The sequence below is a fragment of the Musa acuminata genome, chromosome BXJ3-8, assembly GCF_036884655.1.
Source record: "Musa acuminata AAA Group cultivar baxijiao chromosome BXJ3-8, Cavendish_Baxijiao_AAA, whole genome shotgun sequence".
Classification (NCBI taxonomy): domain Eukaryota; kingdom Viridiplantae; phylum Streptophyta; class Magnoliopsida; order Zingiberales; family Musaceae; genus Musa; species Musa acuminata.
This window is the reverse complement of record NC_088356.1, coordinates 10,590,895-10,613,594: the sequence shown is the minus strand read 5'-3', so window position 1 is coordinate 10,613,594 and position 22,700 is coordinate 10,590,895. Positions and strand designations below refer to the sequence as shown.

The window sequence follows — 22,700 nt, the reverse complement described above, 5'->3', positions numbered from 1 at the left end:
GCTCGGTATTAAGCCTAGAAGGTCATACACATATGGTGGATAGCACGACGAATAGAAGATTGAATATGTGATATCTAATAAGCCCTTATTTTATTGGATCAATTGGGCGGAACCCAATCGAAGCTTAGAGTGAATTTTTGAATAGAGATCAAATTTTCATTAGACTATGAATAATTGGATAGAGATCCAATGTCTAATATGCCAGGATTCATTTGTATTAAGTTGAGAGAACTCTCTCTAAATAAGAGAGGGACCAAAAGGTCATGATAATGTGAAAACTTCCTTCTTACTTGGGCTACTTAGGTATGACGATAATAAAAAGGGCTGATCCCTTCTTGTTTTGCTATTACATGATAGGAGATGCATTATCGCTTTATCCATCTTGTGGATCACCACTAGCTATGAGTTTGTGAAAACTCCTTCATGCACGAGCTAGAATATGTAGATTAAGAAATATACCATCTCTTCTAGGTACGTTTTTCACAAATTTTACACTCTTTATCTTTACACGATGATCGATATAATTTTTTTAAAAAAATAATTTTATTTTATTTTTACTATACATGTGATGCTCTTTACGTTCCCAACGAACCCAAGTTAAATGTCTTATCTATATATAAATATAATAGTATAGACACCTTAGATGTAGAATAGATATTTGCCACTGCAGTGATCAATATTAGAACCCGAAAGAAAATTTGGAAGACAATGATTCTCAAAATGTCAAAAGTGAAATTCATCATCACATCTTGAGGGTTCATATTTCTGTGAGGTGAACATTGCACAAGCAGTCTAAAGATGCTAGTAACAAAGTAGTTCAAATGAAATTTTACTTGGACTCGCAAGTTAAGGCAACCGATTGACAAACAAAACTTGACAACGACATGTTGCCGAGTCTTAGTTAATCATATTTCCTCTTCCGTTTTACATGAAGAATACAAGTGGGATCATAGCCTATCATTTTATGCAGTAATGAAGAACTATCAGTGGCAAATCAAGAATGACCACCCACCCGTCCGTTGATCGTTGCATATTCCCAAATCTTCTTTTCGCCTCGTGATACTTGCTAATTACACATAGTTTTGTACCATCTTCTTGGTTTTTCTGTGGTTTAGCCATTTCAACAACCACTTCACATACATTATCATAAAAGAAGTGTCTCACCACATAATCAATAATTATATGATCACCGATTGACATCATGATTCAGAAAATGAGTCTGTGGCGCTTTACCTTGTTACATTTAGTAGTTGGATCCTCCAAAGCGCTCTCTAGGTCGTTCTTGCACTTCTTCGACGCCTTAGCATTCAGTAACCCCGTGAACTGCTGAAACCACAATAGAGCAAAAGCGAAAGATTAAAGAAAATTCCGGTGCTACGGAGAGAACAAGGAGAAAGAACACGAGCCACGCGAGTCCACAACGAGTCGAGGCAAACGCTGAAGAGCGGAGACACAATCTTGGAGGTCGTGGCGCGGTCGAAGAGCCGCAATTACACAGAACATACATCTGAGGCGTCGGAGACCGTCAATGAGCTCTCGCCAGTTTCTGGGTGGTGCAAAAGGGAGAGCCAATCTCGAGGGGCGAGAAAGCCCTAAAGAATCGAGAAGGAACCAGAGAGACCCCAAGGACAAAAAGAGCAGCAGAAACATGGGAGGGACGAGAGGAGGTGAAGCCTAAGGAAAACCCTAATGATCCAAGCAGAAACCCTAAGAACAAGCAATAGAAATAGGGGAAAGGATGAGAGGAGGAAACGAAGGGAAGAGAAGAGATGTATGTTTAAGATGCGAGGGAAGGCGCAGTTATTTTGGTCACTGCATTAACATTCGAGATTGTCTATTTAAGATGGAGAAGGAAGGCAGTTATTTTGATCACTGCATTAAGATTCCCCGACCAAGTGCGCTCTAACGACCGTCCGATATGGGATATGTTGAAGCTGTAGTCAAGTTTCTTTCTAATTCATCAACATTTTCCATGATGTTAATCACTGTATAGAGTATATATATAAGTAGTGATAGGTTCAATAGAGACTGGACGATCTTATTTAGTCAAATAAGATATTTCCGAACAAATTCACGGATGACTAAACATTAATAATAATGATGATGATATTGTTCATGACCTCCATAAGGAGTTGCTAACTATGTCTATGACGTTGAAAAAGAACCCAATTTGACATTTGGCATCACTGGAAGAAGCCTGCAATGGACTTGCTATCTTAAAACTAATATATATAAGTTCACAAATATGCAGACTTATCAACATATATGATGGCTGTTGTTATCCCACCTAAAAGTTCACAAAGAAGCTGCATGCTGCAAGTAGCCAATCCAAAGCAATGTGATCCTAGGTTAGCAATCAGAAAACAAACATGATGACCATCTCTGGGCTTGTGTTCTCCCTCAGCCACTTTGAACAAGCAAGATTTCCCAGAAGTAATATATAAATGCACCACCAATCAAATTTAGTACAAAAAGATGTTAAATAATATTTAGTTTTGATAGTTCAACATGACCAGGTTGTCAGATAATGAAAGAGGGAAAGCAGAATACAACTTCACCATTGAATAATAATAAGCCTTCTCCTTTGCAATGCCATCACTCCAGCTTGCTGATCTTGAAGAAAACAGGCATCGACATCTCAGCTGGCACTACACCAATTTGAATGTGAAACATTGATGGTTAAAGCAATGCTTTGAAAAGCTGCATATGATCTAAAACCAACTGGATGTGCAACACTGGTGTATACTGAGATTGCTCACAAAAGCTGCTGATCCTGCTGCCATCTTTATGCCTGTTGCTTTTTTGCCAACCCCCCACTTCAGGTGTGAGTAAGCATGTCTAGGAGTTTTCCGGAAGGAGCTGGCTGGATTCAAGCACAGAAGATCAAGAGATTACAAAAGCCAATAGTTGAAGCACTAGTGTGTGCCATCTTTCATCACTTTATTCATTTTCTAGACTCATCTGGCTTCTTTTTTCATTGTGCTCTCGCAAATAAGAATTACTTTGGTATGACGGCAAGCCTGTAGAAACTAAGCATGTCTAAAGATATGCTAGAAAGCTTTGTAAGATCACAGTTTTATTTCATAACAACCCCATGTTCATGACAACCTTCCTTATGGATATCTGACTCCATCATAGAGACCTTGGAAACCTAGATAGCTTTAAAATTCAATCCTTACCATGTGTCAATGATAATATGAAGCAATATTTCACTTGAAGAAAAATATGAAACCATATTAAGTATCATATCGCTAAGCATTTACTTCACTTGTGCACATTTTTATCACACTAGAATCCGCAAAGTTAACACAATCTTGATGAGAAAGCACCACAAATGTTTTCAGATGCTCTGAACTTTCTTCACCTCACTATATCTTGCTTCTTTGATGATCTAGACATGAAAAGAACCCAGCCTTATCAATGACTTTTTTACTTTTGTCGGCAGTACTAATTCGTGAAACCAGTGAGAACAGAAAGAATCCTTTCTTTGAAAAAAAGAAGATGCATCATGACTGCATGAACTCGTAAGCAGCACAGAAAATCTAGTGGGGTTGTTTTAAATAGGTCACTTTTCATAAAATCCTATTAAAATACCAGCTATGACAATCTGTAAAATGCTTACAGGACCCTGGAGAACTTCTATATAATGCAGAAGGATTTCCTTCATATGCATCCAACTTCCCCTGCTCTCTCTCACTCTCTCTTCAGCTATGGAGGATTCTCGGAGAATGCTTCCAGCCATCGTTCTGCTCTTCCTGCTACTGATCTCCTCTGGTGCTCTCCTGTTCTGCTTTCTTCTCCCCATACATGTTGCAGTTAGGTGTTATCAGGATACAACTAGAACAGTAAAACACATAGCATGTTAGCAGTCTGAAACTAATAGAAACAAGGATTCTAAGCAATAAGACATGCAAGTATCAAGCAGGCCCATGTAACTCTCTTATTTCTTAATATATTTTCCATAAAAGTCAAGGTTCTGTTGCATCAAGGAGTCTTCTTGCTTCTAGTAAACTGTTGTGTGAGTGTTCAAATACTAATAATGCTTTTATTCTCACTGTTGAAGACATGGGGATGACATCAGTGGAAGCGAGGAAGTGCGAGTCGGCGAGCCACAAGTTCAAGGGGCTCTGCTTTCGGGCCAGCAACTGTGCAAATGTCTGCAAGACAGAAGGCTTCCATGGAGGCCATTGCAGGGGCCTCCGTCGCCGATGCTTCTGCACCAAGCATTGCAACTCTGCTACATGAGCACAACATGGTGAAAATGATGTCGATGATGGTGGCTAGGTTATTGGTGGTGTCTCGACAATAAATTATGTTAAGAGTCCATCTTCCTTTCTTATGCCAAGAGTTTGCTGTTAAAGCTGCCTTGATCTTGTCCATGGTTTCCACTTTGTTTGAATCTTGGATCTTCATGAGAATAAAGTCTTGTGGTTACTATCATTTACTAGTTACAGTCCAAGGAGTTATGCCTCCTAAGGTGACAAGCAAAGCCCCTCCTTTCTTCCCATTGTGAAATGATCATACGCAGCTTTCAGGTAGGAAAACTGTGTATGATCCTCTTGGCTGCACACAGTAAAGTGCTTTTGGAATCCCCTTGGCTGGAAATATTGGCGTTCCTTTCTTCTGCGAGGCACTCAACCAAGAAAAGACCAAATTCTCAAGTAAATAATCTTCAGCATGCCTCTCATCTCACTTTTGGCTTTTAGAGTGTAGAAGTAATGTGTCTTTCCACTGAGTTGTTCTTCAATTTTTAACCCCAAGAATTTTCTTTTCTCTTTCATTTGCTCGTTCAATCAATATCTTCATTTCAAAGATCTTGTGAAATGAAGTTGTTGGATTTCTGCCCACATGCTCCCAAAAATAACAAAATAAAATCCTAATTCAACTATAGAATCCTAAATCAGAAGTTATCATTGGTGGTTCAAACAAAAAAGACATGCTTCCTGTCATACTCAAATAAAATCTCTAAATAAACACCCAAAGAGCGCAACAAAACCACTATTTTTCAGCCACTAAAAGGAACTTGTAATTATTTGGTCTATCAAAGTTTACTACCTTGTAAGATTTCATGGGCTAATGGAATTTATCTCATTACCTCTAAACCACTGTGAAAACTCAACTTAAACAACAGAAACTAGTATCCTACTTTAGATTGATCAATAGGAATATCAGCTAACAAGTATATATAATATCAAAATGACATGACTGGCTGCTAGAAGATATCAAATGTGCAAGTTTTTTGCCACGGTAAGATAAAACCAAAAGTCTGGAATTTTTAATAAATGAAATGATATTGGCATCATTTCTAAAAAGCCACTACATAATAACAAGCACATTAATAAATTTATGATGAAGTTGATATTGTATCAACCGAAAGCCTACTTCATGCATAATAGCAGTTCATAATGAAGAGTTTGAGTTTTAAATATCACCAAGCCAAATGTAGCATTATATACAGATGGTGCTTCCAACTGTCTACAAGTGCAACAAAAACGACATAGTACATGCTGAGAGAATCATAAAGTTCAAGCTCAGCCAACAAAACAAAAGCATCAACATTTTTACCTTAGGCGCACTTTCCATAAGCAAATATCGGATATCCAAAGCAGCAATAGCATCCAAAACCCTGGTGTGGCCTCTAACTCGAGCACCAGTCTTCTTAAAAAAGTCAATAGCCTCTTCACATCTCTCATCTTTAACCTTTGCAAGACCTCTTGGATCATATTCTTGTGGAGGTTCTTCATTGTAAATAAAACAGGGAGCTGGAAATCCTATCGCAAAAGGGTCCTGTGGAATTAAGATATCATCCTCTAATACAACTCCACCAGCAGTGACAACAAGTTCTTTTAGGGACTGTCTGCATGAGAGAGTGAAGTGCTCACTTAGACGAAAACTTAGACCTGCGAACAACTTTTGTGCCTGCCAGAAAGATGCCAAATGGATGCAAGTTAATGTATCAATGTGTAATATAATAGTAGTAAGCATGATTAGCAACGTGAAATTTAAAAATCATACATCCTAAAACAAGGAGAGAAAAAATGCTATTGGATGTCTGTGAAGACCAGCATAAACCAAAGGATCAGATATCCTGCACTAAGGTGTTAATTTTAACAAAAGAGAAGAATTAATAATCCATTTAATTCAAAGTAATTCTTTTTATAGTAACAAATTTGGTTGGATAAAATGACCCATGACCCATTCGGTTTCCCAATATCAAGAAAAGACGAAAGAAATACTAATCCATTTCTTGTAGGAACAGAGCAAGGTAGAGACACATAAACAAGTAGAGGTACCTTCTCCATTGCTCCAAGCCTTCCTCTCATGGGCGGCCCATCTGTAAAACCATGCACATCAAAGCGGACTTCATAGGGTTCTTCCCAAACAAAATGCCCAGCCTCCATGCAAACCTTAACCCCTGCATATGATAATCAATCAAAATGAATACACAACACTAAGATAATTTGCTGCACGACTTATCAGCACACACTTAATTAGAACGAATGAACCACTCAAACCATATTCTCTTGCAAGTGCAACTAATAGCAGTCTATATAAAAAGATATGTGGTGCCAAAGAAAAATGTTATTTTGTATCAACAAACATAACAGGAATCATCCGGTAGTAAGATGTAACTAAATAGATTGATATCAACCAGAATAATTTCTAAGTGCAGTGTAATTCACAGATAAGCATATGATTTACGAGCATTAGAAGGCTTAAAAATTTGTGATGTAGCACTAAGATAAGTGACACAGGAGCTCAGCTAAGGACATACTTATCTTCTAGTTCATGCCTGTGTATAAGCATAAGGGTCCTTGTTCTCAGCAAATAGCTTCAATATATATGTATGTATGTATTTATGTATGTATGAATATATATCTATATATATATATATATATATATATATATATATATATATATATATATATATATATATATATATATATATATATATATATATATATATATGTATATATGTTTACAATAGTAGACATCTATAGCACTTATGCTGTCTAAATTGGGCAAACAAAAATATCAATCTAGGAAAGTGTAGTCGACAAAATAAAGAATGATATTTCTTTTAGTTAAAACTCACACTTTGTAGTGAGAACCCATTTCCCCGTCAAAATAGCCATTAGGACATTGTGCGTTCTACCGTATGCACTACTCTCATCGGTTGAAGCAATGACATGGGTCACATCTGGTCTCCACATTTCGGTCACTGTTCCACCAACCAAGCTAGCAAACTTGACCAGTAGCTCCTGTCAATAGATCAATAAGGCACAAATTATTTGAAATATCAAGCAATTTATTATCTCAGAAGCAAATAATAACAATATGCGAGAAAAACAGTTTTACAGAATATAAGCCAAAATAAAGGAAAAGTTATTCAATAAACATCATAGGGTTCTAATTTAAAGTTGGAGAACGATAACACTTATTGCATCTTATGATCTAAATACTCAAAACACTGAAAACAAACATTGCCTTCGACATCACCTTTTCTGAATCCATGAGAGCAGATCCAATAAATATTCTATCATTTTTAACACCAACAGCAGCTGCGTGATGTTCACTATTTTGATGTTCTGTTAGCTTCCCCGAAGATTTTCGACATTCTCTATCGGAAAAAGATGAGATGCAAAATGAAATATACACTAAATGGCTTGACTGTGAAGAATAAACAAGAAATTGGTGGTGATGGCAACAACAAGAAGACATACATCTGAACTGATGGAAAATGTGTAGTTCCAGAAGATTTTTCAAGTCGCCCATCATCATCACATGGCAATTTTTCTGAAGAATGATTAGGGCACAACACATGGAAATTTACCTGTTACCAGAAGGCAATCATGTTGGATAAGTAAACGAAGAAGTTGACACTTAAGAAAGATAGTAACAACAGCAACAACAAGTTATGGTCCAAGCTTACGCAATCCCATCGACAATCAAAGATCTCAACTGCACAGGGCACATGAAAGCTTTTAGGACAGCTCCCAAAGTAACAACCAAGAGCAGCACCTTTCAGCCCGCATTTGCTGCACTTTATCTTTGAGGCACGTCTAAGTTCCACCTCCAAATTCTTTACAGTATCACCAGAAAAATATATCTGTGGAGCCCTGCACAGATGCAAAGTCATCGAAGAAAATATTCAAAGTCGACCAAAGAGAACATCCAACATATACAACAACATAGTAAACCCAGACAGGATAACAAAGAACAGCTGAAAGAAGAACAACAATAATGATAAAACAAGTTGTTTAAACTTGTTGACTCTTTGAAACAACCACAGTAACTCAGATGTACTCACTTGTTTAAACAAGAATTTCAAATCGCAGCTAAGCTAAAATTCGATGATCTTACAGTCCAAAATACAAAGACATTTGAGCATGTCCTGATTGGGATCGTACCATTCAATGCACTTTTGATGTGCATGTGTCACATGAGATTGGCCTGCTTCCTCCATAGCTACGAGTCTACCATCTTTGTAGCAACACATTGGCCCAGACGCCTGACATGCCATCTTGTCAGAAAAACAATAATGTAGTATATCTATCAAAGCTGTTCAATGTGTCTAACATAACACCATAACAATCACCTAAAAACTGAAATTGACAAAGAAAAGAACTCTGCTGCAAGCATCACCTCAGTGGTCCTGAAGGAATGGCAAAATGCACATTCATCACCAAACACAATGCTAGGTGTACGAACATGCTGAATGGTATGGTTTTTGACATGTTTATTGTTTAGCTTCTGCCTCTTGGAAGTCCTTTGTTTTTGAACACCAGCTCTCGTTTGAGAAGAGCCTACAGCTGTCTTACCATCATCTTTTGTTATAGGATGCCCAGTAACAGAGGAAGGTGAGAGTTGAGGCCTCCTAACTTCATGTGATGCATAAGAATCAGCTTTGATAGTCTTTGTTGGTGACTTCTTGGGAGTCTGCAACACAACCGATAAATGAAGTATGTAGTTGACAGATTCTGACATAACTCCAATCTAATGCCCACACTAAGATATTCTAATTCCTGTCATTTCATAAGAAGCTGTAGGTTATTTTCTACTAGGTCCAATTAAGAAATGCTCGCATGTCGAAGACTTCAAGAAAAAAGAAAAAAAACATGAAATTTTACACGCACCCACCATGCCAGTCTGAACTTGAAATCTATCAGAGATAGCAAGGAGACTAGCATTAACCTTTCTGATAAGTAAATAAGCCTTACTACTTTATATTTTTCAATCTGTGCAGATGGAAACGTATAGTACCCCATACATAGCACAATCTTGTAGCAAATGCACGGGGATGCTTCTAAAACATGAATATGTAAATCTGCATAAGAAGTGCAAAAGGTAAGATCAACGAACTTACATGTTCAGAATATCTATCATGAATGTCCAAATTAGAATCCCCATTCTCGCTAAATGTTGAAGGGCAATCAGGCGACCCTTTGTCCAAAGGAACAACTATACCAGACTTTTGCTCCGAATTCATGCTTCCAACTAAAATTATTTCCTGATTTTCTCCATCATGTCTAGTTTTATTACTACCCTCACCAGTCAATGGAGAACCATGCGAATGGAGATGGCCCGATTTCTCTTGGGGCATATGTTGTACTCCTATTGACTTAGCTTCGATATGATTGTTGACTGAGACTGGGTTTTTTTTGGCAGGTATCCTTACACCTGCATCACGAAGGCATAGGATGATTATACAATTAATGATCACCAAAGTACTGCAAATGAGACCATTCATGATTTGAGAAATTGTCCATACCAGGGGAACCAGGAGGAGATGCTTTCCTTTGAACAATGGTGCCGATAGCATCATCCATCTCTTGAAAAATGCTCACAAGCCTTTCCACATGTAAAGCAAGCCTTATATCTGCAATCAGTGGTTTAGAACCTCATAACATAAATGTTGTTGGCGTAACACAAAAAAACCGCCAATAACATGAGAGAAGCACCTTTAGGAAGAAAAGGCAGGTCACAGGAAGGACAAACAGAACCCTTGTCGATCAAAGAACTTATACAACAACTGCATGAACTCAAGACCACATTGCCCAGGAATCAGTACCATCAAGGTAAATTACCCATAATCAACTTTCTACCAACAGATAAAGGTACGAAAATCAAACCTGCAAAACACATGATCGCAGGGCAACACTTTAGGCACCTCTAGCAAGTTAGTACTGCAAAAAGAACAAAGAAAATTATTATAAGATGAGAAGTATCAAGAGCGTCATAAAAATTTGAGTTTTCAGTGCCAGAAAGAAAAAGAAGAACGCATATCGTTCGAATAGTCCCACGTATTAAACGAAAGCACAGAGAGTAACACACAAAACTCAAAAACATTTTCTCCATAACATGCATTTTTCGTCTCGTAAAGAGATGAGAAGTCAATGACTTGATTCAGACCAGATGGAACACTTGAGCTCCAACTCCAATTTCACTAGATAATCGAGGAAGGGACTCCATATTTGAACTATGTCCTCGGAATCGATCATCTCCGGGCCTTTCTCTGCTCGCGGAGGTCTGTAGGTTTCCACAAACTCCGTAGATAGGTTCCGGCGAACGAATAAAAGGGAACAAAACAAAAGAGCTATACCTCGTTGACGTCGACAGCTGAAGTGCTGTCGTTACTTGCAGTGGCCCAGGCAACGTTTCTCTCTCTCTCTCTCTCTCTCTCTCTCTCGCTCTCTCTCGACTCTGGGCTAGACGACGAATCGAGGCGGGAGAGAGAGAGAGAGGAGTGGGGGAGGTCGGTGGATGGAATAGACGGACAGGATACGATCATACAGAGCGGGGGAGCGATTTCCGAACCGTCGGCTAAGAGGGCTTCTTATTCGGGAAGCTACGCTGGCCGGACCACAAACGAAATGGATTTGCGACACCGCTTGTCGGGTACGCAGGAAGCTACCTGTAGTATGATTTGGTGCACGCACGTCGACCCCACGATCGAAGCGCTGTCCCCAATCAAAAGAAAGGTAAGGAATCGAGCAACGAGAAACTGACGCCGTGGGAATCAATAAGCCCGCGATTCGGAGCAGATACTTGCACTGTTTCATGTCGACGAATGCATATAAAATAATAATAAAGCATAACCCAAAGTGTTGCATTTCATTGGAGGAATGCATATAAGCATAAAGAAGACATTCTTGTTTTAATACCCAAACGAGCCACAACGAGAAACCTTTTCCAACTCTTCCTAATTTTGGCTTTTATAATCTTTATTTGTTTGAATAAGTTTGGGCGGTTTCCCTCAAAAGTTTTCTTAAGAAAAAAAAAGAAAACTCTTTTGCTTTGATTTTTTTTTTTCCAATCGCAATGATACTTTTTTCTCGTCAATTTTTTTACTAATTTTTTCATCATTATAATATTTTTTTAATAAAATACTACAATACTTTTGTTAAGATATCATAAATAATATTATATTATACCTTTTTTATTATCATTACTCATAAAGTATTACGATATCATATAATTGATTTGGTTGACATCCATTCAGATCACTTATAACGTTTTTAATTAAATTTTATAACATCTTTATTACGATAATCAAAACATTATAACAAACTATTTTTTAATCCCTATTTGAGTAATGCCATACTTAACATACAAATACCAAATTAAGTCCTACTATGCTATATCAGACGAAGTCTAGTGGAACTTTGATTTTATTTGACCTACTTATAATATTTTTCAATAATATTATTATTTTTAATAAAAAAAATATTATAAAATTATTTAAAAATAGTATAAATAATATAATATTATATCTTTTTAGTTGTCTATATAGATCATTATAATACTAAATTTTTAGACTTAAAATTATTTTAATTAAATTTATAAATTAAATAAATTTTATAATATTTTTATTCCGATAATCAAAACATTGCAACAAGTCAAAACACTATAATTGATGAAAAAATAGTACCATTATGTCTTGGATATTATTCAAAACAAAAAAGCATCATCTGAGAAAATTAAAAATAAAATATACTTAAAAAAAATGACTTTTTAAGGCAAATCGCCTAATAGATTTTATAGAAAAACAAAACATGAGATGCTATAAACATGCAACGCAATCATGTCACAACCGCTCCGACAAGCGCGCGCGCACACACATACAAGTATAGATCACTGAGATCAACTAAATTAACCAGAAAGCAGATACAGTATACTGATTGCAAGGGGGTTCTACAACACATCACTTGTTCAGGGTGTCAAATGTAAAACATAGTGCAGGCACTCAGAAAGTCACAATCATAATTACAAGATCTAGTTTTGAGCAGATTATGATTGGCAACATATGCTATAAAGCATGGGGAAGGCAACACATAATTTATAGAACCAGAGATGATTGACCTTGCAGATGTTAGGTGATGTCCTAACAAAAGATATCACTCAGGAGTAACCACTTGGGACATGCATACAGGAAACCTGGAAAGATTACGACAGCCCAAAAGACAGATGTTATTAAAGTTTCTTTCTGAAATTGATAGATGAAGATTCCATGACAGTAAGTCCTTTCCACATGTAATGATAGAAGTAAAAGTCAACAACATACTTGATGCAGGCTTCAAAGAAATATACGACTCTTCCATAAGTAAATTTATTAACCAGCCAAAGAAATGAAGCCAACCAAAATCCTGATGTTCATATGCATATGCAAGTTGCAATGTGTGGTTCATTTAGTTTATTAGCTTCCTGTCACTCTTTCCTAAATAATCCACACAAGTTTTGTTTGTAACTTGGTGCAGCCGAAATATGTGACTAAGTTCTCTCTCTCTCGAAAAGAAAAACACTGTAAATCTAATGGAATTTGCTCATGTCATGTAGTAGATGCCATAATGATTTTATTTGATTCACTTTGAATGCTTTATCTATATGTGCATTAATAGTCACAGGGTGTGCAAGCACTACAACAAATCATCGTAAAGCAGATGCAGAAACCTCCTAAGATGCATTTAGTCATGGAAACTTCAATGACTTGATCTACAATTCCCCAATCTGTGCATAAAAATAACTCTATATCACCCACCATTTTTTTAAAGATTTTTAAAATTTGCAAATGATATGGTTTTTTCATTTTTAAAGAATGAAGAATGTCATTAGAATCAAGAGAATTGCTACTGGTGATGATGGTGAAGATATCAAAAATAACAATTGATAGTAGAGCAGAAAAGTCACGAGGATTGTCCAACTTTAGGTACTAAAATATTGATTTACATTTACATAACATACCATTTCACTTTTCCTTGAGACTCAAGAGGATAAACTTGTGGACTCAATCAATCCCCTGCTTTCCCATCTTATGCAAATCTTCAGGAGAAAGTATTTTGATATACCAGACATTATTCACAAATGATCTGCATTGAGAATGAAATGAAGTTAACTCCACTATGAAACATATATAGTATGTACAATATTATATATGCTTCACTTATTCAGATACTAAGATGAGTTTATGCCTATTCTAAGAATCTCCAGGCTCCAAATTGTTTTCAACATTGAAGAAAAATTCATGCAGAAGTCCAGACCACTAAACTAGTTTTTGATGGAACATAAATCATCAGTATACCCAGTGATTTCTTTGGATTTTTTATTGAACATGAATTGAAGATGCTGGAAAGGATATCTTACTCCCAGGGATCGTCTCCAAGGAGAATCACATCGTTCTCCCTGTCGACAAATACAAGCTGCCAGCCTGATCTACGAGGATCTTCCAATAGACCCCCAACTCCAAACATATGACCCAGCTCCACACGCAGTTCATCGTAGTTGCTGAACCGGGATATGTCTAAAGACCGTCCAACTGATCCAGACTTATAAACCTGCATGGGAGAGCACAACAACTTACAGGCATCCAACTTACAGATGTAGCACAATCACCAAAATTTGTAGCTGTTACCTTCACAAAAGTTTGGGATTGTGGATTGCTCTCTCCTGAATTTTGCAGTAAGTTTGATGATTCATCCAAATATCCATAAAGAGAGTTTTGAATGCATGAAGCAACATATGGCGTGGCAGATGCATCACCGAGAGTTGCATTCATAGTTAAGTTAGGAGCTGCAATAGAGAGGAGAGAGGAGACATGATTCTGGAAACTAGGACAATTTTGATTTCCACCAGAACCATCCTTCTCTGCAAATGATGGAAGAAGAGCTCCAGCACCGAAAGGAGTCACCTGAGACTCATTGTGTTTTGGTTTCATTGGCTGCTGGCTCTGACCAAGTTGAGAACAGTTAAGAAGGTCAGTGTTCCCTTCAGGGTAAGTAGATCCAAATATACCCTGGACAGAACTCGATGTTGTGATGGGAAAGATATTAAAGCTTGAATCTGGAATGATGGGCTTCTCATAAAATTGAGAGGACAAACTCGACTGTTGCTGCGGGTGATTGTTGGGAATCTCAAATGTGTCTGCATAGGCATGTGTTTGTTGAACCTGCTGCTTGTGCTGTTCACTTAGTAGCTGCTGCAACTGTTGCTGTGGAACAGAGGTTGGTTGGTTCTCTAATAAACGTAGTGATGGAGAACTGATGACCTGCTGAAAATCTTGATGCTGCAAATGTTGGAGAAATTGAAATGGTTGCTGATATTGTAAAAGATGTGGTCTCAGAATATCCACGCCTCGAATGGCCTCCAAAGCGGCAGCTGACATGGCTTGGTACTGACTGACCTCATTCCCTGGTAGCAACGGCTCGAGTCTCTCATGCATCCAGGAGCCCATACCAAGCGATGGGGAATTGAAGGGATGCGAGCCTTGTTCACCAGCATCATTCCTCAGCCATATGGGGGCATTTAGCTCATCTTCTTTGGTGTCTAAGATTGCAAGAAAAGATACTCAAAGCATACAATGAATGGTCAATTTACTTTGGTACACTTCCTTATTAGCTATGACAGATGATTCAAAGGTATGGATGATCTCACAATTGCAGTAATGACAGCTTTAGCAAGTAGCAGCTATTGAGAACCGTTAAAGGTGCAACATTCTGGAGACTAATATCAGGATGATATGAGACACATGCAAATGCCCTTCCCAAGGTTAGATTATCAGTGAACAGAGGTAAAATAAGCAAATGATATAGTTTTACTTCTTCTTCTACATGCTTTTCAATAAAGAACAACAAGCAACACTAGGCATTATTTCATAATAAGTAAGAACAGTCTGTACTAGCGAAGCAAAAAGATATACCCTGAGAAAAAGGGCCTCCAAGATGCCAAGGACGATTTAGCCTAAGAGGAAACAAAGACGGATACATGGGAAAGGTTGTTAGAGGCTCGATTTCCCACAATGACACTCTTGGCTGCCTCTCACCTGCTGTCGATTCATCCCAGCCAACCTGCAATTACTAGAACGGTACATATTACTTCAATAACAGCTAACAATTGTAACGAAGAAAAGAACAGCTCGTTTCTCGAACAAAACTCACAAGGTAACCCATCAATGGAAGAGAGCAAAGAAGGAAAGTAGAACCAAAGCCCATGAGATGGGCACCAAGTTATTACAAACATCACCAGACAGTCATTTCAAAACTTACCAAGGCAGCAAGCAATATCACATGTGCCCTTGAGCTGTTTATGACCAACGTGGAACATATAGCAAGAAAGGAGCAGTTCAAATGTAATCAAGGCAAAAGTGATATTACACGACAGCATGGAAGGATATAATCTTTTCTAAATTTTGGAAAATTTTCTTTTCTACCATGAATTGGTGGAAATCAATATTCAATATTTGTAAGATAAACCATTATGCTACCAAATCTTACATGCATATAGGTGAATTATCAATAAGAATTTCTAGAGATTACTGGATTTGAGTGTGGTTGTGCGCAACGTGTTTTTCTAAATTTCATTTCAAATCACATGCACCATTCACAAGTGCAACCCATGCTGCTGTGATAGACATGGGTAGGTTCTTACTAAATAGACAAACTTGAAGGCTGAAGCTAATGGTAATTGTTCGAATCATATGCTACAGATCGAGTGGAGCTGCTCATATGTTGCAGCAGGAAAAAATATATAGAATTGGAGATCATGCTTGAAAACTCAATAAATGATAGTCAAAGCATGAGAGTAATATGTGCAGGTAGTAAAAAGCTGATAAGTTAGGACTATCTGTTTACAAAGTTTAATGGACAGAGGAGATATTGATAATAAAATATTTTTATGATGTGCAATAACCATGCAGAGAAGCAAAAGGATATATCATGAATTAACCTAACAGCTAATTAACAAATAAAAGTAGACCTTATTCTGCTACTTGATCCAGAATTTATATGAGAAATAGAACCTACATTATAATATTTACCTTGACCGATCTCCAATGCGAATTTGGCCAGCGTACAGGATCCAAATCACTTGTGCCAGTAATTGTTCCCATATACCTTCGCTCAACATGAAATTGAATAAAAAAAAATGTTTCAGAAACCCTTAATCAACAAGAATCATCCAGCTGAGCTCACAAACCAGATGGTTTCATGATGTTGTACCATTTTGTGAGTAAAACCACGAGAGTTGAATACATGGAAATAATTACCTGCGAATACTGCATTCTTCAGTCTCAAAGAGCATCCGAAATCGCATCCCAGCTGACACACGTGTGTGAAATACAGCCTTAACATACTTAGAAAGTGGTATCACGAACTCAGATGGATTTGCCCTATGAAAATTTCAACCAGGAATAATCAATGAACACTTGTACATGTACAAGAAAAAGACAATTGCATGTACAAGAGTATGGCAGCTGCCTTGGATTGTAAAATACTGTAAAACAGCCGTTTGTAGCAGCAGCATGAGCTGCTGCAGCAAGCAGCCCTATATGCATGCTGTCACTTGACAAAACTGATGATGGCATCACAGTTTGAGGACGATTAGCACGCCTGATTCCCAACAAAAGCTGATTCTTTTCATTCCTAAAGACAATGCACAAACTCATATTTTATACATCAGAAGAAAAGGAGAGAGATTCCCATCTCAATCATTATGCATCACGGAAGAACCAAAACAAACTAAGCAAACCAGATAAAAAGAACAGAATCCCCAGCGACTAATCTCTTGGCACCGATGAACACACTCCAGCCTGTAGTAAGCAGATGCCTTTTTGGTTGACCTGCAATCAGAAGATGAAATACGAAGAAAATCTAAAAAGTGACCAACATAGTTGCAGTAGGTTTTTATGGTCAGCCATCTGAAATAATAATTTTCATATTCCTCCAAAACCAACTTAGATGCATATAAGTAAATTAGCAAAGTTGACAAATAAATCTGATGCTCCACATTTTGGACTATTTTGCAACTTAGATGGGAACAATACTCAAGGTGGCACAGTAGTAAAAGTTCTCGTTCAAGCTGTCAAAATCTGACCTTTAAATAAAGGACTGACGCTGCTCTTATAACTAGTTAATTTTTGTGCATGAAAGGATAGAAGGATCCAAATTGCGAGCAAATCTTAGATTAGAGTGAGCAGCAAACAGATCCCTAGGGATCAAGGTCTTGCCACTAATGTAGTATGAGATCTCGTTTAGTCTGACACTAGAAGAGAAAGAAGGTTTGTGACGACATATAGCTTGATTTATCATTTTCCTCTTTCGTACTACAAAAAAGAAGCCTCACGCTATGTCAAATTGTAATCAACTTTCAACAGATCCCTGACATCTATAGGCTGTCTAAATGCACTTTTCCTCAGCTCCAGGTTTTATTTTTGAGAAAATAAGATGAGAAAGAAAGATAGAATTATAATAATAAAAAAATAAAATAAAAAAAAGAGAACTATCAAATATCTGGCTCAAGAAAAAGCTTGCAGGATAAACATCACACACTCCTCCACATGTCTCATACTTGAACGGAAAAATCATATTATTGAAAAAATAACCGCTCACACATAATGTGTGAAGACATCCATTCATTATTTTCTCCTTTTTTTAATAGATCTTGAAGGACAAGAGAAAATAAAAACTTACAAAGAATAGGCAGAATAATAACACAGCATAAATCATGACATCAATCATTGCAACACTATTTCTCCAAAGAAAATAAATTCTCATATTTGATTGGGAGAACAAGTTTCCTTGTTATGATACTCATCGATATATTTCCATCTCTTTATAACATTCAAATAAAAGCCCCCTGATGATCCTATATCGCCCAAATAGCAAGCCTTGTAAAGGGTGAAATTTGAAGTTAAAAGTATCCTAAAACTAGTCGAGTTAGCAAACCTAAGGAATGAAATTTCATGCTCCTCCAAAGAAGAAATGATGGTAAGAAGAGTGCTAGCTCGATGCAAAACTAGAAAATTTTAGGAACACTTGAAAATGGCCATGACCTTCATAGTAAAGAAAAAAAGAAAAAAAACCTAGCAACACAGCCCAATAGCACCCATCAAACCATACGTTTTTACTCCCATATTCTGATCAAGAAATCCTTTCTTACTTCATAGTAATAAGTTCTCGTTTAGACTTCTACACCCAAGAAATGTTCTTCAAGCTTTCTTCCAAACCTAGACTCTGTCCAGAATTAGGTGCCCCCATATTTTCTTGGGAACAATTACATTGACTATAGTACTTTGGCCACGAACCAATTATTCTTTTGGCTTAATCAATTCATAGCCTGACACATTGTTCTTCGGAAACTTAAGATAAGGGCCAATTGGGAGCGGACAACTTGGTTAGGTTATTTTGTTTATTTACCAAGTTTAAAGGTACAAGAGAACCCCAAGAATTTGCATGCCTATTCTCTTGGACAGGGAGAATTAGTACACTTAACAAAAAAAATGTTTGTTCCAGTCGATTTTTCTTAATTCTTATTCATGTTCCGAAAAATGAACTAAGAACACCAACCAATTGAGATTTTGGCTAGAACAACATCTGATGAGGCCAGGACGGCTATACTTACCTCGGTAGATGTGCTTGAACTTCCATTCAACACCGTGAAGGTCACGGGCAACAAGCTCCTGAGCTGGTGGCTGCTGCGAGAAATCCTATAACATCCAATGATGAAGCAGCACAGTCGATTAGCTCATTTCCCCTGCTTCCAAAAAATTGCCATTGAGAAATTTATACATTTTTCATTTTACCAACACACCAGGGGAGGGAAGACTTTCTCAGCTGCTCGACGACGCACAGAAAACCCTCCATGTGTGCTCGTATCACTTGCCGTTAGAGTCTTGCAGAAATAATTCACTGGCTGCTTGCTTACAACGCCCATCTCAATAAGAAAATAAGCATCTTTCTGCTCTTGCTGCAGACAATATCAATTACGTCCAATACCTTCACCTAAGGAGAAAATACAATCGAAACATAGAAAGTGCATATCTCATTCGATTTACCAGTCTTAAAGGTTGCAAAGTCATCTGAGCATAAACTTCATCTGTTTCTGGATCTGCCTACAATATGTACAGCCACCAATTATTCTTCACATCTAGAAATATTGAAATCCGGACACGGAAATTACTGCAAGAACTGACATGCATCGTGACATTGTGGAGCTGGCAAAACAACTGAGGGGGCAAGCTTGGATAATTAGGGATATGACCCTCCGCTTCCTTGTTTGTCGACACAGCAACCTTAAGTAAAACCAGCGTTAACTTCTCTGGGGAAGAAAGAAGAGAAGTAGGCAAAGATCGGATCTTTCACCTGCTCACTATGGCCCTGGGGGAAGTAGACAACCCGAGTACCGGCTGTCGGTAAGCACACAAGTGGTCCAGCGCAGGCGTGCCAGAGCTCAGAATTCAAGCATCTCTTCTCCTCCTCTGATATAACACCATGAGGACCACGGTCTTTCATCTCGGCAAGAGGATAGGACTAAGATGCAATAAAAATACGCCAAGTAAGGGCGCTACCTTCTGGTTCTTGCTGACCGATACCTACTGTGGAAAGCTTCATCTTCCCAAGACGACTCAATTCCCTCGCCGCAATTCGATGAACCGAACCAACGTCAAGAAGTGGAGCTCCCAAGAACACATCAAGAACTAAGTTAGGGTTTCTCCAAATCTCCTCAAGATGCCGAAACAACTAGATGGCAGACCTAACTCTCAAACGTAGAAATGCCGACCCCGACACCGCCTTACAAATGCCACGTTCTTGAAGGAAAAGATGCGATCTGAACAGCTCCGAGCTACGAAGAACCGCCAACGACGCGGAGGAAACTGGCGAGGAAGCGCACTCCCTTGTGGTTCCGGGAGGAGAGGTCATCCGAGCTCGGAGAAGCTCTCGTTCCTCGAGATCGCCATGGGATCCCCGTCCTCCTCCCCCCACCCCTCTCCCCAAGAATCTCTGAACCCGAAACAGTAGACGGCGGAGCAGCGATGGATGGATCGATCAAGATTTCAATATTACCCCCTCGCCAAAAACACATCAAATCAAATTTCTCGCCTTTTATCGCAACCGCGTAGAAGGAGTAGAAAACGGTTCATGCGGAAAGTGCATCATCACCGACGGATTCTCATTTCACGGATCTCAAAGAAGATCGAAGATATCGGGCGACGGATGTCGGCACCGCATACAGCTTTCTATGCTCGATCGCGACCGAACTCTCATCCAGAGACGTCGTCGCTGTGGCGAAAGGAACAATAATTTCGCTACCATTATTCTGTGTCCTTCTCACATACGCGGTGGGGACAGCGGGGCCCAGGTCCTCGGCTTCTTCTCAGAGGATAGGTAATGGATCGGGTTGCGGAAAGTTGGCTGCAAACACGTAAAACCGCGTCCAAAACCCCCCCACGGCAAGCTGTGTACCCATCAAGTGTCCTAAAGCGGTGAGCTGGGACCGCGGGCGCCCGCTAGGTGACACACGCGATGTGACATGTGTACTTAACTCCACGTGGGCCTGTCGCTCGCAGCCAGTTCCGTACGGACGTCGCGGCCCAGAGGAGACTCGGCTACAGTTTTTGTGTTCCGAAAACACCCCTAACCTTCGCGAAAATAACGAACAGGGCGACGACGCGCGCGGGCCCGGTCGATCCACGAATTATTGCGCTACCAATGACCGGACCGGTCAGGACCGGGGAGCAGCGAGTCAAGGTCCGTGCACGCCCGCTTCCCGTCACTGAGGTACGGGTACCGTACCCCCCTACCTAAACAAGAAAGAAACGACCAGAGGCAAGCGGGGGAACGGTCGTACATTTTACTTCGCACATCGTTCCCACGGGAGTCGAATTAGATTCCTAGAGATGAGATGTGATGTATCACAAGAGGGTGACAGAAGTTGATAATGTTAAGATACCTTTGAAGCATTTACACAAACGCTTGGCGGGTCATTCTTTCGGTCAATTCAACTCTCTTGTTATCGACAAAAGAAGCGTCAGCGGAAGGACATCAAACGTCTTCAAGCTGTGGCAGATACATGTAAAAGATGAGTTACTCTCGCTCTCCACATCTTCACAAAACAGAAAATCATCGCATACCTTCTCCGGCATGCAATTTCAATCTGTTGTTGGCTTTGATCGAGGAGCAAAGCTATCATTTCGCCAGCTAATGGGAAAGCTTAGTCGGCAAGACATCTCCGTGAAAACTTCGTCCTGTTGGCAAACTTGCCTCTTTCATCCACCTGCTGCACCGTGAGAACCACACAGGCCTTTCATTAAATGCTGGCTTTGGAGCGCAGGGGTTGGGCACGACAGCTTTTCGCAGATGGGAGCAGACATAAAAGGAGTGCAGTTTGACTTGATGGAGCTTCAGATGCTTAAAAGGAAATCGCCATCATGTCACTCATTGACCGAACGACAACCGGACATGTCCTTACGCTTCGTATCGGAAGTGGAATTAGAGTTCGGCCATGTAGTCTTTTCTGTGGCAGGAGCCCAACTCATCTGCAGGATCCAGAAATCATTTCTCATTGATCATCAACACAACTAAATGGAAGATGGGTCACTTTTTGGACCATAATGACACAACTCTGTTGAAGAATGAATGCTAATCTGCATGAGGAAATGTAAACAAACACTCAATCTAACTTGAATACGGCACAGGGTTAAAAAGACTACATAGTCCCCATAAGTATCAGATGCTTTTATGGATAGTGATGTGTAGCTAACAAAATGAACACACAACAGAGATAAAACTTGCCAAGTATTCATTACCATAATCTAAGCTGACAATGACCAAAGTTCTTATTGCCATAATCTAAGCATAACATAAGCAGGAAACAGCAAGTCAAGGACATTTGTACCAAAACACCAGTCCTTCCGAGAGCTCCTTATTCTATATATATATATATATATATATATATATATATATATATATATATATATATATATATATATATATATATATATATATATATATATATATATATATATATATATATATATATATATATATATATATTCCAGTAATCAAAAGTAACTAACCTTCAACACCTTGTGAATAAGGACTGGTGGTTGTTGAGAGAGAGAGAGAGAGAGAGAGAGAGAGAGAGGTCTAAAAGATGATACCTTGTAGCTGCCTTCTCATCAAAGGAGCTCTCAGAATTCTCCACTGTGACATCTCAACATTTCCACCCAGAGGTATGCACCATTTCATGGATACATTTGATCTTTCTTCCTCTCGGTCTTTGTTTACAATTATTCAGCCATAATGCATCCTTAAACAGCTCGACAAATTGGTACATAGTAGTATTCAGTATAGCAGTCCAGAGCTGATTGTGAATTCAGCACACCAGCATATATATATTCCAGGCAAAACGTAAACGTAGACTGTGAGCAA

General features: G+C 38.7%; 3 protein-coding genes and 2 long non-coding RNA genes across 6 annotated transcripts; 1 reads left to right on the top strand and 4 right to left on the bottom strand.

Annotated features, from left to right (window-relative positions):
• Nucleotides 1-723: 723 nt before the first annotated feature.
• Nucleotides 724-1,939, bottom strand: LOC135644011 (uncharacterized). Its single transcript, XR_010498399.1, has 2 exons — nt 1,234-1,939; nt 724-1,104 (listed from the first exon to the last, which is right to left on the bottom strand). It is a non-coding gene; the product is annotated as an uncharacterized LOC135644011 (long non-coding RNA).
• Nucleotides 1,940-3,617: 1,678 nt separating this feature from the next.
• LOC135644432 (defensin Ec-AMP-D2-like) lies at nt 3,618-4,440 on the top strand. Its single transcript, XM_065161979.1, has 2 exons — nt 3,618-3,774; nt 4,064-4,440. Exons 1-2 carry the CDS (start codon nt 3,711-3,713, stop codon nt 4,243-4,245), a joined length of 246 nt encoding a protein of 81 aa, XP_065018051.1. The 5' UTR covers nt 3,618-3,710; the 3' UTR covers nt 4,246-4,440.
• Nucleotides 4,441-5,437: 997 nt separating this feature from the next.
• LOC135645764 (BRCA1-associated RING domain protein 1-like) lies at nt 5,438-8,988 on the bottom strand. The gene is made up of 8 exons (XM_065164453.1): nt 8,647-8,988; nt 8,412-8,512; nt 7,934-8,120; nt 7,725-7,834; nt 7,501-7,621; nt 7,097-7,262; nt 6,294-6,415; nt 5,438-5,919 (listed from the first exon to the last, which is right to left on the bottom strand). The coding sequence occupies exons 1-8, from the start codon at nt 8,986-8,988 to the stop codon at nt 5,476-5,478; spliced, it is 1,593 nt and encodes a 530-aa protein (XP_065020525.1). The 3' UTR covers nt 5,438-5,475.
• A 385-nt stretch (nt 8,989-9,373) lies between these two features.
• Nucleotides 9,374-10,038, bottom strand: LOC135645474 (uncharacterized). The gene is made up of 3 exons (XR_010498793.1): nt 9,963-10,038; nt 9,773-9,880; nt 9,374-9,681 (listed from the first exon to the last, which is right to left on the bottom strand). It is a non-coding gene; the product is annotated as an uncharacterized LOC135645474 (long non-coding RNA).
• Nucleotides 10,039-12,123: 2,085 nt separating this feature from the next.
• LOC135645499 (auxin response factor 12-like) lies at nt 12,124-20,992 on the bottom strand. Of its 2 annotated transcripts, XM_065163923.1 has the most exons (15): nt 19,838-20,992; nt 19,632-19,747; nt 19,463-19,561; nt 19,325-19,381; nt 19,081-19,236; nt 18,892-18,976; nt 17,020-17,110; nt 16,749-16,913; nt 16,538-16,660; nt 16,310-16,385; nt 15,194-15,341; nt 13,910-14,820; nt 13,642-13,832; nt 13,243-13,367; nt 12,124-12,438 (listed from the first exon to the last, which is right to left on the bottom strand). In XM_065163923.1, the coding sequence occupies exons 1-14, from the start codon at nt 19,878-19,880 to the stop codon at nt 13,286-13,288; spliced, it is 2,343 nt and encodes a 780-aa protein (XP_065019995.1). In that variant the 5' UTR covers nt 19,881-20,992; the 3' UTR covers nt 12,124-12,438; nt 13,243-13,285. The 2 variants fall into 2 exon arrangements, with proteins under 2 accessions (XP_065019995.1, XP_065019996.1); XM_065163924.1 differs by lacking the exon at nt 19,838-20,992 and having other exon boundaries at nt 19,325-19,377; nt 19,632-19,654.
• Between the last annotated feature and the right edge of the window lie 1,708 nt (nt 20,993-22,700).